The 18943-nt window shown below is 37.7% G+C and overlaps 1 protein-coding gene across 2 annotated transcripts; it reads right to left on the bottom strand.

Annotated features, from left to right (window-relative positions):
• Nucleotides 1-315: 315 nt before the first annotated feature.
• Nucleotides 316-18135, bottom strand: LOC110455205 (transmembrane emp24 domain-containing protein 7-like). 2 transcript variants are annotated; one of them, XM_021505187.1, is made up of 3 exons: nt 17828-18135; nt 13366-13620; nt 316-1724 (listed from the first exon to the last, which is right to left on the bottom strand). In XM_021505187.1, the coding sequence occupies exons 1-3, from the start codon at nt 17975-17977 to the stop codon at nt 1488-1490; spliced, it is 642 nt and encodes a 213-aa protein (XP_021360862.1). In that variant the 5' UTR covers nt 17978-18135; the 3' UTR covers nt 316-1487. The 2 variants fall into 2 exon arrangements, with proteins under 2 accessions (XP_021360862.1, XP_021360863.1); XM_021505188.1 differs by lacking the exon at nt 316-1724 and adding an exon at nt 3974-7663.
• Between the last annotated feature and the right edge of the window lie 808 nt (nt 18136-18943).

Here is an 18943-nt window from a genome sequence, read left to right on the forward strand (position 1 = left end):
TGTGTTTACCTAGGGTTAGGGTTAACATATCAAATGACCACGTATTACACATAACCTTATCACCCGTCACAGACGGCTGCCATGGATCCTGTAACGTGTAATAGAAATTATGAGAGTCAAACAAGCTTGATATGTGTACACACAGAAATGTATCTACCTATATGACCTTACATACAGGGTGGTCGGGTGCTGCAGTGGATAGCGCACTTGCTTTTCACCAAGGCGACCGGGGTTCGATTCCCTGATTGGACGTGAAAAGGTATGGGGTCACCTGCCCGACCACGTGGGTTTTCTCCCGTGCGCTAACATCTGGGCCAACAAGAGTGATTAATATAAGTTGAAACAATTTGTTTCATAATTGTTGTAAAATAAATAAGTTTATATTATGACCTTACAAAGTGTACTAACCCACTTTTCGATACACTTTGTAATTATTTATTTTTATTGGCAAGTGTTAAACAACTTTCCTCAATTGAACACATTTCGTACGAGTTATTACTAAGTGTGTAATTATTTCAAATTTGGTTGTCAAAGTGAACCAATGGAAAAAAAGGGAAGAAATGAAGAAATCGTCATTTTGAAGGGAAAACAACTTTCACAATTTACTATTAGCTATGAATGTTCCAATTTTAAATGACTTAACATCCTTTATGAAAAAAATAAGTTCTTTTGATAACTTTCTAAAATAACTTATGAATTGCGTCTTACTTTATACTACTGATTTAAGTGATCTACTTCTATTTAAAAGATACAAAAAGTTATGATGCTTTTCTGAAATTGACAAAATTAAAGTATCATTTAAACACAATAATCATGATAAGTGTCACTAACTTACATTAAGCAGACTGCTTTTTGTTCAAATACAATTTCTCTGGAAGATTAATGTACATAATAAATTAAAATTTGGTCATCATGCTTCACAATTGGCCTTATTAACATTGACTCCCCCCAACTCTGTACCCATTAACAATTGACTAGAAACTTTAAGTCTGGCACTATTACATACAACTTTTCTGGCAGACTACTGGCAATTAATTACTCAATGAATTTTCAACAAAAATCTCTCCAGACCTTATTTACTAATTTTACCAAGTAAATTCTCCATTTATATTGATGATGACTGGCCAAAAGTAATTATATAAGATAATATGTGCAGATACATTGAACAATTGCCAAAAAGACTAGTTGCGAGTTCCTGGCAGACACTGTCAGCGTGAACATGTCCCACAACTTTAATTCTCCAACTGGACATTTTTCACACTGACATCAGCATGATTAAAAAAGTTTACCTAATTAACATAATTTGAAAAGACAATTTTCTTTTCTCTTTAATTCAATTAACAGCTTAAACTATGACACTTTGCACTTTTTTTGTCAAATTGAAGTAATTGTAAGAACTTTACAGACATTTTTAGATTTTGCTGTTTGTTTTCTCTATACATTTTTTTAATATCATTGAAGTGAAGACCTAAACTTTCGAATTTTGATCAAGAGGTAATGATGCCACTGGTTGTTTTTTTATCTGTGAAGAAACCTTTAAGGATGAACACTTGACTGATTCCGATGGACATAATGATGAAGAACTCCCCCAGTGACCAGTAGAACACTCGCTCATTAAGGTTCTCAGCATACACACGGCCCTGGGCCTCGCGGAGACGGAAATGGGTCTGTACCTCCACCACGTCATTCAGCGCATCATGAATATCTTCTGATGCAGACTCCATCTGATGGGGAAAGGAAGAAACACATATAAGATCACAAAGTTATATAGCATAATCATAATGATTGACATCCTCCCTGATAAAAAATATTGGTGAAATATACAATGTATTCTATATATCACTTCCTTACATTAATTACACCAAGCTGTGACATCATTATATACTGTTGTACCTGTTAGATACACCAAGCTGTGACATCATAATATACTGTTGTACCTGTTAGATACACCTGACTGTGTCATCATTATATTGATACACTGTTGTCCCTGTTAGATACCCCCGACTGTGTCATCATTATATACTGTTGTACCTGTTAGATACACCAAGCTGTGACATCATAATATACTGTTGTTCCTGTTAGATACACCTGACTGTGTAATCATTATATTGATACACTGTTGTTCCTGTTAGATACACCTGACTGTGTAATCATTATATTGATACACTGTTGTACCTGTTAGATACACCCGACTGTGTCATCATTATATACTGTTGTACCTGTTAGATACACCTGACTGTGTAATCATTATATTGATACACTGTTGTACCTGTTAGATACACCCAACTGTGTCATCATTATATTGATACACTGTTGTACATGTTAGATACACCCGACTGTGTCATCATTATATTGCTACACTGTTGTACCTGTTAGATACACCTGACTGTGTAATAATTATATTGATACACTGTTGTACCTGTTAAATACACCTGACTGTGTCATCATTATACACTGTTGTACCTGTTAGATACACTCGACTGTGTCATCATTATATTGATACACGGTTGTACCTGTTAGATACACCCGACTGTGTGATCATTATATTGATACACTGTTGTACCTGTGAGATACACCCGACTGTGTCATTATTATATTGATACACTGTTGTACCTGTGAGATACACCCGACTGTGTCATTATTATATTGATACACTGTTGTCCCTGTTAGATCCCCCCGACTGTGTCATCATTATATTGACACTGTTGTACCTGTTAGATACACCCTACTGTGTCATCATTATATTGATACACTGTGGTACCTGTTAGATACACCCGACTGTGTGATCATTATATTGACACTGTTGTACCTGTTAGATACACCCGACTGTGTCATCATTATATTGATACACTGTTGTACTTGTTCAAAATGCCCAGCTGTGACATCATTATAAAATGATTTACCTTTGTATATATGCTCACAGCTGTGACATCATCAGTAATGTGTTATATATTTGTGCTAAGTTTACCTATAGGTAAGTCACCAGCTGTTGGTCGGAGAGCCTTTAAGCTACAAAATATTATTGACTGTAACAAAACAGGACTACTACTTATAATTAGTAGAATCAGAGTAAGCTACATTCAAACTTTTTCTTTGTAATGCATTTATTTTAAATATATATTGCAAAGGAACATTTTTATGATTTGTTGAAATTCGTCCACTGTTTCTCTATAACAACAATTTTGCTCTATTTTTATTTTGTCAGGTTTTTTCCAAAAATAATTATAACAAGCAAATTTGTGGAATTTATATTGTAGGTTAACATTATTGAGGTCGGGTTTAAACATGTTAGTATCATGCTGTTGAGACATAATGTCTAGCATGAAACTTGAAGAAAAAGAAAAAAGCCCTATACCTCATTGATTATCCGTAAATATGCCCAAATCACATCGATGGGCAAACATAGCATGAGTCGGATGTGCATACGGAATTTGGTTGAAACATCTGAACAATATCTACAACTATTATTACACGAAAACCAAAGAGTGCCGGAGATGGGTGGAAAAACAGAGGAACACAAACATTGTAATCAAGTTTGAAGGAATTTGGCTAATATTTGCTAGAGTTATTAAGTGGAAACTGCAGATAATGACGTTTTTCGTTAATCAAGGGGCCATATCTCTGCCAAATGGAGTCTGATTAAAGTGGTTGTCAATCTTGGCTTAGCCCTTAATGCGTTGAACCCTGTTATGTGTGTATGCTTGCATGTGTGCTGGAGATGTATTGTGTTCTGTTTGTAGATGGGCCATGCTTCCAACCGCATCATTCATAGTGCCACCTCACTTGAATGCTACAGCACAGATACTGCAACACCCATCTCAGACCATTTTATACTCCTCCTGGATGTGGACGGAGAAAAACACTAAATATTCCATGCGGACGACGTCTTCGAGGATCAAACCCTGACCACCTGCATAGAAGTCTTCAGTGTTATAACCATATAGTGCCACACAGGTAAATCAGAACAGCCAGCTAAAATGTTGTAAAAAAGTTTATTTCTGATACAAATGAAAATCCTCTGTACATACTGCTCCACATTAACACGGTGTCCCTCTCATACGTCACAGCTATACAACAAACAGTAAGAAGATCCGAAAAATGGCCCAATACAACATAAAATATAGAGGATTTTGCACGACAGAACATTTTTGTAGCTATTCATACCCTAAGATTGGGAAATTCATTACAACAATAGTAAAATTTGGAAATGAAATATTCCAAATTTTAAGTTCTTTGAGAAGAAAACATTTTTTTCTGATATTTTTTCTTTATTTTCTTTTAAATATTTCAAAATTTGTAGACATTAAAAGTTACAGCTACCAGACATTGGAGTAATCTTTCACAACAGTTAACACTGTAATGAATAAAACTTAATATTAAATCATTCCTTACAAACTGTATCAACTGCCTGCTGTACTCCTAACAATGACGTCCTTTCTACATTGTCATATTTAATACCTTAACACTGATCTCAGTGTAACAACAGTTCAGTTAGAGATACATGGTTTAATTGACACCAGCATCAGGACCTATTTCTGTTTAAGTATATGTAATTTGAATAGTAAAATGTAGCAAAGCAAACGTTTAAACTTTAATGTAATGAACAATCAAGACATGATTTCCAATTATATTAACAGTACTTACATTATTGATACGTTTGTAGTTTGTAACATTTTTGAAGTAACTGAATTCTTGTTTAGGATGTCATATTAATGTCATCTGTTGTGTCATTGCCTAAAATAAGTTACCATTCTAAGATACCAGACGTAAAGGAAACTATCAATTTACCAGTAGTACATACACACTCAGCTAGGACCAAAGTTTAAATAAATGTTGTTTAGAAAGCAACATCCTGTGATACATGGTGATATCCAAATATAATGATGAAACACTCAGATACACAGCTCTGATGTACGTAACACACACACACACAAAGCAATAAATAACACGTCACACATCAACACTAAACAAGTGTCTGCTTCCAGATTAAAGTATTACCCCAACTTATTATGTAAACATGTACTATACCAACACTATAGATGTATACACCAAACAGTCATGTGCAGCCAAATAATTAATCCTTCATATTTTCAAAACAACAAATTCAAAAATCCCATTCTAAAACTTTGGCTCTTAATTCAGGGAACACAATGATTTTACCACAGTGACTAGACTTATACTATGTTATGATTATTTACAATATGGTAGTACTGTTATTTTATATATTTATGTACAGAATTGGAATATTGTAAAAATATAAGATTTTAAGGCTACTTTAATTATGCTCCCCCTATGTTACTGCCCTTGTTAAACCTCTCCTCTACATTACCTCCCCTTATTTATCCTCCCATCCCCCTAGATCATCACCTTTTATTTTATTGAGCTTCTCAACTTCTAGCAGTACCTCCCATCTCACTGATCTGACCCACTCTTACTGTTTGTCATCCTCCCACACATCCCTCGAACCAGTCTCACTCAAAAGATTTGGTGGACATATTATCAATACATTTAAAATGTGTGGAAAATTCAAAATACAACTCTTTGACCTAGCTGTTTCAACAAAGCACTTCTACTGGATTTTAACTGTTTTTTACCTTAAAGTTATGAAATATGGTCAAACTTAAACAGGCGCTGATGAGTTTCATTTTAGATGTATTTGAGGTGTCCAATACTTGTTACTGGCAGTCTTTTAGCTCGTTTCCTACATTGTAACAGACAGTTTGTCCACATACAGCCAACCACAACAAATGAGCAGCTTATTCCCAGGTATGTGTTTCATACTCTTTAGATAAACTTTATTTCCATCTGTTCATGTTCCCTATCATTACCTAATTATCATAATATATATTAAGCACTTGTAGACACACATTTGTAGGTATAGCACATACCTTGTGTATCAATGCACCACTCCTGTAGACACACATTTGTAGGTATAGCACATACCTGGTGTGTCAATGCACCACTCCTGACATCCAAACATGTCTTCAATGTCTTTGAATGCATTCATGTACCTAAACACGCTACTAGTATTCTACCATTACGCGGCCATCATCAATTATTATCATACTAACCTCTTTAGAAACCTCCCCTCTCATTATTCCAGTATTTCACACAGTACACCAGACATGCTCACCTACTTCCACACACACATCTAATATAACACTATTGATCTCATGATACACAGAACCATTACAAAGAGGCTGTAACATGTTGCTGTTGCCTGTTCTGGAGACATGTTCACCTTTGACCTGAGAATCCTGAACTATTTTGTATGTATAGGTCAATATACATCTACATACGGAGGGACGTGGTGCACTTACCAATAGGGTAAAGAAAACCAGTGACAATTTATCAAACATTCTAATACAGGATTTAACACTACACGACTAACGTTTCACATAAAAATCATGCTTACTTTTATAACTTAGGTCCAGGAATCATTTGTCAAATGCAAGTTACAAAATTTAATGCATAATATCACAATGATGACCCTAAAGTATGACTGACTCAAAGTTTGTGTGACGCTGTACAGATGTCAGGTATATTTTATCAAAAGTTTCAATTTTGATTTGGGTTAAAATTCCAAATTTTGATATTATTCCATTTCAGGGTTAGGTGGGTAAATTAGATAAATATGTGTATTCAGTACTTGTCATTGGTAGTTCTGATTCTAGATTTTCAGAAAATTGATATAAAGTAACACTAATTGATTGATATCTGTTAACAGAAGAACCTCATTCAACTGGACACATATCTAGACAAACAGATTCAATAAGGTTCCACTAGAGTATTGTTTATGTTGGAGTGTCCAGGAAGGTCCTTATAATGCTATATGTCACTGAGGTGATATTGCCATCACGCCTACTTTCTATCCTACCTGTCTTAACTCGCTATTTAGCAATTACTCATGAAGGGGTCAAAGTTCACATAACTGATGATCAGATCAATTGAAAATCAAAGGTGAATGCCATGATTTGTGATTGTTCAGTCCTACAGCTACAAGGTCCCACTGATAATGTTGTTAAACTCCTTCACCCCTGAAATTTCATAATTAACTATTCCAAGTTTGGAATTGGAAGAGTTCAAATGTGTATTCAGGGGTGAATGAGTTAAACTGACACTGAATAGCAGTTTTCATACATTACTGTTAGGCTGGAATTTAATTGATATAAGGTTGTTGTAAAGTGTAGGCTGTTTATATGTGTTTCCCAGCTGGGGTGACTCAACAAGACAGTAATCACTTGGTATTCTGTTAAACATTCACTGAGTAAGTGCCAAAAGACGATCGCGAGTTAAAGTGCCTAAAGAAATTGATAGAAGTCACAGTTCCTTTGGGCCTCATCACACATTTCTCCTCATAATACAGTTCTGATGTTCTCTTAACACAAGTCTCACATCCTAGTCACACAGTTCTCACGGCCTAGTCACACAGTTCTCACGGCTTAGAGGTGTGTCGTGCGTCTGTGAAGAAACTCCTCAACACAAGAACCTGTCCAATCCCAATGATCAGCACAATGAGTGACTCGCCTATCGACCAATAGAAAACTCTCTCGTTTAAGTCCTCCGCGTAGACGCGACCCTGTGCCTCCCGCAGTCTGTGATGTGTTTGGTAGTCCAGGATCACCTTCAGGTTTTCGTGCACGCTCACAGACGAGGTTTCCATCTACAATTAAATGATAAGAAATCCATGTCCCATATTGTTTTCGCTTTAGGTTTAGTATGTTGTAAAAATATGTTATGCTTGGCAAAGATATGCTCATTTTTTTATGTCTTGCAATAAAAGATAAAATAGATGTCCATTACTCCACCACAATACCAACTCTACCACATGCATTAATTACTGCTGACAAACAGGAAACAAAGGGTCATCTCCTCACACCACAATCCTATCACTACATAATTAGTACATAAACATACTTATTATATTTATGAGTTATTGTTGCCCTAAATCCTGTCTTAGTTGGTGGAAGCTGTTTACTCTTCATAGAGAAAAAAAGTTGGGGTAAATATCTTCTTTATATCACATAAATGATAGTTGTACTTTTTGCTGTTCTAATTACCAACTGAATGTTTTATATTTAAATATCTCAAACTTTGCACACAGACTTTCTTCCTTTGAAACATCTAATATCAATACAGATAATCAAAACACTGAAAAAATATGATCTTATAAAAAGACTTAACAAATGACAAGATCTATATCTTAAGTTTAAAATATTTCAAAACTTGTAATCCAAAAGCTCACTATCTATGGATAGGAGAAGTAACAAATACAGTTAAGTTTCACGGTCAGAAAACCAACAAATGTAATGATTAATGTGGACGACTGATAATGAAAGCTACAAGACATATTCAATGTTTTGGAAATGGGTCTGGAAGCTCAGCTGACTGACTTTATAACATCTGTGGAGTCAAGTATTTGTATTAGACCCCAGAGCCACTCCTGGTAGCATGATTCTGTTGGACTCTTATTATGCCAAATAAGAAGGTGTATGGTTATAGGGTGGAGACAGCAACCCTTTAAAAGTTATATCCCTTATTTCCCATGCCCCTTAGCCCCCTAAAGGTCAGCCCCTCTGCATGACTCATCACCATCTGTACTCACAATCAAATATGGTGGATACACTCATTCCAGAGAAGTAGTTGCTAAATACACTATGGCCAATTTGAATTTATACCTTTTGGCACTGTCATTTAGCTACTGGGAGATTGTACAGTTTTTAACCCCAACAACCTCTTTCCAGTTATATTTGGTTTAATTCTTTTAAACTATATTATTTTAAAGAAATTGTTCTGAGATGGATGAACGATTCCACACAATGGCATTAGCTCAACCTGGTGAAGGTGAAGGTCACAAAATAATGAAGTGAATTATGAAAGATGACATGGAAATAGATATTAAATTGACCAATGACAAAATTACCAGAAAAAATCACAACCTCTAAATTGTACATAAAAAACAAAGTGCACTTCATCAGTGATCTTGCATAATTCACTTAAACAAACGTAAAATAAGATTAACCATGGCAGGGAGCAAAGCAATTAGGTTCTACAAATACTACAGTCTAGGGACGTTACAAGGGAGACAGCATGCTGATAACAATACTACAGTCTAGGGACGTCACAAGGGAGACAGCATGCTGACACCAATACTACAGTTAAGGGACGTCACAAGGGAGACAGCATGCTGATAACAATACTACAGTCTAGGGACGTCACAAGGAAGATAGCATGCTGATACCAATACTACAGTCTAGGGACGTCACAAGGGAGACGGCACGCTGACACCAATACTACAGTCTAGGGACGTCGCAAGGGAGACAGCATGCTGATACCAATCCTACAGTCTAGGGACATCACAAGGGAGAAAGCATGCTGACACCAATACTACAGTCTAGGGCGTCACAAGGGAGACAGCATGCTGATAGCAACATTACAGTCTAGGGACGTCACAAGGGAGACCGCATGCTGATACCAATACTACAGTCTACGAACGTCACAAGGGAGACAGCATGCTGAAACCAATACTACAGTCTAGGGACGTCACAATGGAGAGGCACGCTGACACCAATACTACAGGCTAGGGACGTCACAAGGGAGAAAGCATGCTGACACCAATACTACAGTATAGGGACGTCACAAGGGAGACAGCATGATGATACCAATACTACAGTCTAGGGACGGCACAAGGGAGACAGCATGCTGATACCAACACTACAGTCTAGGGACGTCACAAGGGAGCCAGCATGCTGACACCAATACTACAGTTAAGGGAGGTCACAAGGGAGACAGCATGCTGATAACAATACCACAGTTTAGGGACGTCACAAGGAAGATAGCATGCTGATACAAATACTACAGTCTAGGGACGTCACAAGGGAGACAACATGCTGATACCAATACTACAGTCTAGGGACGGCACAAGGGAGACAGCATGCTGATACCAATATTACAGTCTAGGGACGTCACAAGGGAGAAAGCATGCTGATACCAATACTACAGTCTAAGTCTAGGGACGTCACAAGGAAGATAGCATGCTGACACCAATACTACAGTCTAGGTACGTCACAAGGAAGATAGCATGCTGATACCAATACTACAGTCTACGAACGTCACAAGGGAGACAGCATGCTGAAACCAATACTACAGTCTAGGGACGTCACAAAGGAGACAGCATGCTGATACCAATACTACACTCTAGGGACGTCACAAGGGAGACAGCAAGCTGATACCAATACTACAGTCTAGGGACGGCACAAGGGAGACAGCATGCTGATACCAATCCTACAGTCTAGGGACATCACAAGGGAGACAGCATGCTGATACCAATCCTACAGTCTAGGGACATCACAAGGGAGACAGCATGCTGATACCAATATTACAGTCTAGGGACGTCACAAGGGAGAGAGCATGCTGATACCAATACTACAGTCTACGAACGTCACAAGGGAGACAGCATGCTGAAACCAATACTACAGTCTAGGGACGTCCCAAGGGAGACAGCATGCTGATACCAATCCTACAGTCTAGGGACATCACAAGGGAGACAGCATGCTGATACCAACATTACAGTTTAGGGACGTCACAAGGGAGACAGCATGATGATAACAATACTACAGTCTAGGGACGTCCCAAGGGAGACAGCATGCTGATACCAATACTTCAGTCTAGGGACGTCACAAGGGAGACGGCACGCTGACACCAATACTACAGTCTAGGGACGTCACAAAGGAGACAGCTGATACCAATACTACAGTCTAGGGACATCACAAGGGAGAAAGCATGCTGACACCAATACTACAGTATAGGGACGTCACAAGGGAGACAGCATGATGATACAAATACTACAGTCTAGGGACGTTACAAGGGAGACAGCATGCTGATACCAATACTACAGTTTAGGGACGTTACAATGGAGACAGCATGCTGATACCAATACTACAGTCTAGGGACGTCACAGGGGAGACAGCATGCTGATACCAATATTACAGTCTAGGGACGTCACAAGGGAGACAGCATGCTGACACCAATACTACAGTCCAGTTACAAGGCAAGGGAGACAGCATGCTGATAGCAACATTACAGTCTAGGGACGTCACAAGGGAGACAGCATGCTGATACCAGTTACAAGGGAGACAGCATGCTTATACCAATACTACAGTCTAGGGACGTGACAAGGGAGACAGCATGCTGATATCAATACTACAGTCTAGGGAAGTCACAAGGGAGACAGCATGCGGATACCAATACTACAGTCTAGTGACGTCACAAGGGAGACAGCACGCTGATACCAATACTACAGACTAGGGACGTCACAAGGGACACAGCATGCTGATACCAATACGACAGTCTAGGGACCACACAAGGGAGACAGCATGCGGATACCAATACTACAGTCTAGGCACGTTACAAGGGAGACAGCATGCTGTTACCAATACTACAGTCTAGTGACGTCACAAGGGAGACAGCACGCTGATACCAATACTACAGACTAGGGACGTCACAAGGGAGTCGGCACGCTGATACCAATACTACAGACTAGGGACGTCACAAGGGACACAGCATGCTGATACCAATACTTCAGTCTAGGGACGTCACAAAGGAGACAGCATGCTGATACGAATACTACAGTCTAGGGACATGACAAGGGAGAAAGCATGCTGACACCAATACTACGGTCTAGGGACGTCACAAGGCAGACAGCATGCTGATCCCAATACTACAGTCTAGGGAAGTCACAAGGGAGACAGCATTGATACCAATACTACAGTCCAGGGACGTCACAAGGGAGACAGTATTGATACCAATACTATAGTCTTAGGACGTGTCGACAATTTATATAGAAATTGTGTTCTCAGAATGGTTCTGCAATTTAAAAGGTATGCTGACACCAATACTACAGTCTAGGTACGTCACAAGGGAGACAGCATGCTTATACCAATACTACAGTCTAGGGACGTGACAAGGGAGACAGCATGCTGTTACCAATACTACAGTCTAGGGCCGTCTCAAGGGAGACAGCATGCTGACACCAATACTACGGTCTAGGGACGTCACAAGGGCGACAGCATGCCGATACCAACACTACAGTCTAGGGACGTCTCAAGGGAGACAGCATGCTGATAGCAACATTACAGTCTAGGGCCGTCACAAGGGAGACAGCATTGATACCAATACTACAGTCCAGGGACGTCACAAGGGAGACTGCATGCTGAGAACAATACTACAGTCTAGGGACGTCACAAGGGAGACAGCATTGATACCAATACTATAGTCTTAGGACGTGTCGACAATTTATAGAGAAATTGTGTTCTCAGAATGGTTCTGCAATTTAAAAGGTTAAGGGTGTGGTGGACTTTAGGATCATGCATAGTTTACAGACATTTAGGATCATATAGAGGTATAAAGGCACCAACATCAGGCAGAATCGGCATGCAGTGATTTTATTGTTACAACAAGGTCACTAGATAGTGCCACAGCCAAGAAACCTCACCAAGCTTTTACCCAGCAAAGCAGTCAAACTGGCATATCTTTGATAAGCATAACACCGACATACACTCTGATTACAAAGAATGAAAGATTGCACAATTAATTGAAAGTGATAAGAATATTTATCCCGACAATGTATGTCTGGTACATGAGTTATCTCCCTTGGTTGATGGATTGCTATCATTTACTACCACTGGACATCTCCACAACTACATCTTCCAAGGACTTGAAAATCAACAAGTCTGAAGCCATAGGCCTAGTGTTGTAACATAGTACGATATGGTCCAGTCTCCTTCCAGTGTACTTACCAATAGTAAATGTACCAGTGTATAGTCAGGGGTGTAAAAATCTCCTAACCATGGACATCAGGACTATCAGATTGTCATTTTAGTGAAGTTTACCTCTAGGCTGGGGCTACTGACTATTTTGATGTTATAAAGTTCTGACAAAGATGGTCTTGTTCAACTTTACCATCACAACGGTACTGATAATTTTCACTGCAATATCTATCAGAACACATATGGATTCATTCACGCTGCGTTGATGATGCAAGACGTTTGTTGCTTTTCATATGTTTGTTAAATGTGCTCTAGGCACCGTTCACAACATACACTTACACAGCTATTTGTAAAGTTATATATGTTCACCTAACAGTCCAATAAAAGTTAGCTTTTGAAAACTTCTGTAATGCAGCGATATTCCATTATTGTATTGTAATGCAGCGATATTCCATTATTGTATTGTAATGCAGCGATATTCCATTGATTGATGTATACTGGATTTTTACTTTATTGCGCCAGCCCTACTTTAATTTTGTTCTACTGTCACTGTACTGTCAATGAAGCTGACATTCACAAGGAGATGTGAACAACTTACCAGTGTCATGGCAGTGTGGTGCTTGCTACCAGAGTCTGCATCAAACAAAGGCTTCTCATCCCCAATCTGGAGGTCAAAGTAGACCACTTTGTGGGAGAATGTAGAGAACTCGTTACTGAAGCAGAACTGGTAGATACCCTTCTGGTCAGGAGTCCAGGTAAAACTGTCATACTGTTTCTTCACATCTTTGTAGAGAACCTGTTTGTTAGGTGCGGTCAGTTCCATGTCCACGTCATACTGACCTCCAGTTATCACCTAAAACAAGTATACACTATAGCTAGTACTAGGCATTAATACATTATACACGTCAATCAGACACATTAACCATTAATATTACAACAGATGGAGTCAACCATTTCAATGGCCAGTTTTAGTTAAGTCATTATTTATTTGATAATGAATCAAAGAATAACAAAGTCAAGGATAAAACATTTCAATATATATATATATAGAATAAAAACATAAATTTTCAAGATCGTCCGTTAGGCCTTTCTGCCTTCTAGGGCTTCTTCAGGCGGATTGATATATATATATATATAATAAAAAAGGATTAAATGTCCACGTGAAGGAAGTAAATATAGAAAAAATAAGATTAACGACCGACCAAAAAACTAGCTGCTTTCACCCTTCATAGGGCTCTTCAGGTTTATTCAAAAGAACAACTTCGTGACGTCACAATTACATGTCATCACACTACAATAGTATCGTGATATTCAAAAGAACAACTTCGTAGATATTACTTTTAATTGTAGTGTGATGACATGTAATTGTGACGTCACAAAGTTGTTCTTTTGAATAAACCTGAAGAGCCCTATGAAGGGTGAAAGCAGCTAGTTTTTTAGTCGGTCGTTAATCTTATTTTTTCTCTCTATATATATAGGCAGTGAAATCCCCAATGCTAAGATAGTTGATGGATATTCCTTGTCAATGGCTCCCATTTCAAAATTGCTAGAATCCTCCCTGCTGATAGGTTTTGGGAACATGCATTCATGTAAATTAGTTTTTATTTTTATCACCTATTTTTGTCCACATTTCCCAGGTCTCTACTTATGTGGGTATACTCATTATTTAATGCCTTCACCAGGGATCCAACATGGAACCATCGGTTTACTAGTATGACACTGATCTACCAAGTGAGCCAAAGAGAAAATATTCCTAGCCCAGGTGGACCAAGAGACAATCATTATATAAGATATTACATGAACACTTGAGACTCCTGTCCTTGACAGGTGACAATAGCGGGGAAATATCCTTCCTATATATACATATACCATGACATCAATAGCGGGGAAATATCCTTCCTATATAAATATATATATATCATGACATCAATAGCGAGGAAATATCCTTCCTGTATATATATATATACCATGACATAAATAGCGGGGAAATATCCTTCCTATATATATATAACAAGTGACATCAATAGCGGGGAAATATCCTTCCTATATATATATATATACCATGACATCAATAGCGGGGAAACATCTTTCCTATATATATATAACAAGTGACATCAATAGCGGGGATATATATTTCCTATATATATATATGGGTCAAAGAAGTAATATAGACGGTAAAATCTCATATAACACTGGATCCTAAGGAGGTCCGAAAATTTGACAACCTAAACTTGTCCACACTGTTGGAATTACTTCTTTGCCCCACATCCTATATATATATTTAACAAGTGACATCAATAGCGGGGAAATATCCTTCCTATATATATATATATATACCATGACATCAAGAGCGGGGAAATATCCTTACTATATATATATATATATATACCATGACATCTATAGCGGGGAAATATCCTTTCTATATATATATATATATATACCATGACATCAATAGCGGGGAAATATCCTTCCTATATATATATATACACCAGAGCATTATGGGTACAGCAACATGTCGCATGTAAAACAGATCCATGAGCATGCATGCTTAACCTTTAAATCATATTTCAGCTCAAAATATCCAATATACATGTATTTACAACATCAACAAGGTGTGTGCCACCTGTCACCTTCAGCACATACACGGAGTGTAATGCACGTTATTAGGTGGTGACTCCATATAGATCCATAGCACATTGAAGTTTCTATTACATTATCCCATGGGCTAATAAAGATAACACGTGTTCAGAATTAAAACAGAAATGTGTGTATGTACACCCTAGGGAAGAAATAACACTTTGAAATGGCATCTTTTGAGCTATTCTTTCAGATGAAATCATCAGATCTTAGGGTGAAAAAATGAGACTCTTGTAAAGAATTAAACGAAAGATTTCAGGTTTGACTTATTCCATTTTTAATTTTAAGAGATGTTTAGACTTTACTGTTTTACATGTAGATGACATGATGTCCGGTGTTTTTAGCCCTGTTAAGTATATCACGTCCAGTACACTCGAGTCGATTGAGATACAGTTGCAGTTGTAAAGATCTATAGCAGCTTATATTGATCTCTGGAATACAAAATGTAGGTCTTTTGAGCTATTTTCATGAAATTGTCTTCCCAAAAAAAAATGCAGTCCGAGTCACATTTAAAAAAAGATTTATCACAATTTTGATAAGAAAAACATCAAATAAAAGCAGTCTTGTTAAAAATTGTTGGTGGAAAAAAAACACAGAAAATTTACATTTATAAGAAATAAAAATATACCTCAAATGTATGCTTTTTGTAGTCAGTGACTTTTCTGTAATTTTATTAAAACTGAAATGTTAGAAAATAAAGCTTAATACAGTTTTAGAAGGAATGCACAACCAGGCCGGGGTTCAAACCTATAGACGGACGCTCTACCAACTGAGCCACATGGCCGCTGACGATCGACCCAGTCCAGTTTCGCACAGATTTACATTATAGGTGGATAAATTTGATATTAAAAGCGGTTTTGTGTGTAGTTTTACAGCCGATTACAGGCTGCTTCACCTACCTAAAAAGTGCTTCATTTTCCTAAAACGACCAAAAAATGAGCTTTATGGTAAATAAAGGTTGTTACAGCACAGGCATTTGTTTCTGTCAATAAGGATAGTCATGAGAAAAAAAATCACACCCTACTCATGAAATATACCAAAAGGTACTAACATGAAAAATGAATGAATATCATAGAATGGAAATGATCATCCCGCAGAGAATAAAATAATAATAATAAAATTGAATGAAAAATATGGTGTTGTCTCCTTTTGTTCACATTTTATTCCCCATAAGTATTAATGTAATCGATTTTTTTACTCCTCCCTGAAACAAAGTTTTACAGCATTATTTGAGTGCATGCATGTTCGACTTTAAGAACTTTCATTTTTCCAACTTTCGGAATGCATTGAAGAGCTCATCTGGGTTCTTCACTGTATAGTGTTTATTCGCTGCGGGATGATATTTTCCATTCTTATCAGCCGATGAAAGATGTGCTAATGTTTGAAACACATCCCCTTCAAATCTACTCGAAGGAAAAAAATAAAAGCAGAATACACTATTTTTATGATGCTTTATAATATTGAAATAATTCACGAGGTTATCGATCACGTCAACATGAAAGTGAGCCAGGGAAAAACATACACACTAGCTATATAGGCATAGCGATTTGGTAAAAAAAAAAAATGAACTAACATGGAACAGAGTCTATACTTGAAACACTACATTTTCGCAATTATGAGAAAACCACTGAGATGTCGAATCATAAGTTGATCGTCGATTCTCTGGCATTGGAATTAGCTACACTTTCTTCGTTTGGTTTCTGCAGGATTCTTCCACCAAGCGAAGCAGTAAGGAGGGCTTGTTGACTCCAATCAATTAATCGTTAATTAATCAGCGTTATAAACAACAAGCTACCTTTGATGCTACTTTGACACTGTTTATTTTTAGGATTTTTTTCCCAAAAAAAACCCCATTTTATTTTCATTTTTTTTCCCTTTCAAATCTGACCCCAAAAACGTACTATACCCACAAATTTACGGTATGCATGCTTTTTTAATCGGTGATGTTTTCCGGAAGAACTTCTGGTAATTTTTGTGTCAGTTTACAGACGATGGTCAAACGTCTAAAATATCCTTGTGTTGTGTCCGTCAGGTCTCACGTAGCTACGAGATAAAAAAAAAATGGCCGCGTGGAAATACATAACGCGCGGAAACTGATGACTAGACGATATAGGTCTTTATAGCTATATAGCTCAATTGGCAGAGTGTACTGGACCTGATCATAGTAACCGTTAATGCTAGATATAGCTCAATGCAGCTTGGTGGTAAGCTATGTATAGGTCCTACCAGGTGTACATCTCAACCAGGACTGTGTTCTGGACTTGTATATTATGCAACTTATGCATGGTTAATATCGGATCGCAACAGACGTCAAATATCAGACATGCTAATTTTATAAACACCGAACTGATTATCAGATAGCAAATAGATATAAATACAATCGCATTTCTTAAAAACAAAAGATTTTCCCTCCATATGTTTACCTGGAACTCCAGTGTTGACTCGACACCTTTGTCGATATGCTCGTAAAAGCATTGTTTAGCGTTGTCTGGCAGCTCGAATGTCAACTCTCCCCCGAGAACGTACGAAATCAATCCCAATATCAGAGTAACTACACCAAACTTCGTATCCATTCTTTCGGCGTTCTAATAAACGTCAAGTCACAGAGTAGTTTCAATACTGAATCGTCGAAATATGTAAAGAACTGACTGAATTATTGACTAATTTCTCGCTGCAACATGTGTCAAACCGGTAGCGGAAAATGGTGGTGGTTGAAATTACGTGGCAATGTACAAACACTCAAGAGTTCAACCAAGGGGAGTAACTGCATGAGCATGAGCGAGAAGGCCTACTTTTAACAAGAAAATGCAGCAAAGCTGTTGGACACCAAACATTTTTTTATGAAAATGACATACTGACAGTCCAACAACCACGAGGGAACGGACTCTGCATACTTGAATTTATTTAATTATAATTATATAAATTGTTAATGGCATTAATTTTGTCGTTTAGAATATTCCGTTCACGCTACATTTTGCACTATTGTCACTCAGCAATTGTCAATTCTTTTATCAAATTTACCTTATACCCGATAAGGATAATTAAATATATACAATAAATATATATAAATAAGTCCGATCCTGCCCCGTTTCTGTCCGTTCCTGTAAATCGGCGCCCGTTTCTGTCCGTTCCAGTAAATCGTCGCCCGTTTCTGTCCGTTCCTGTAAATCGTCGCCCGTTTCTGTCCGTTCCTGTAAATCGGCGCCCGTTTCTGTCCGTTCCAGTAAATCGTCGCCCGTTTCTGTCCGTTCCTGTAAATCGTCGCCCGTTTCTGTCCGTTCCTGTAAATCGGCGCCCGTTTCTGTCCGTTCCAGTAAATCGGCGCCCGTTTCTGTCCGTTCCAGTAAATCGTCGCCCGTTCCAGCCCGATCCATATAATTCGTTGCAATCCTTTTATCAAATGTATCTTATACCCGATAATGATACTTATAGATATCTAATACATATATCTTATACCCGATAAAAAAGATATAATAATATAAATATATATATATATATATATAATTTAGTCCGATTCTGCCCCGATCATGTAATTGCAA

Source organism: Mizuhopecten yessoensis, unplaced genomic scaffold (assembly GCF_002113885.1).
Source record: "Mizuhopecten yessoensis strain PY_sf001 unplaced genomic scaffold, ASM211388v2 scaffold8165, whole genome shotgun sequence".
NCBI lineage: Eukaryota > Metazoa > Mollusca > Bivalvia > Pectinida > Pectinidae > Mizuhopecten > Mizuhopecten yessoensis.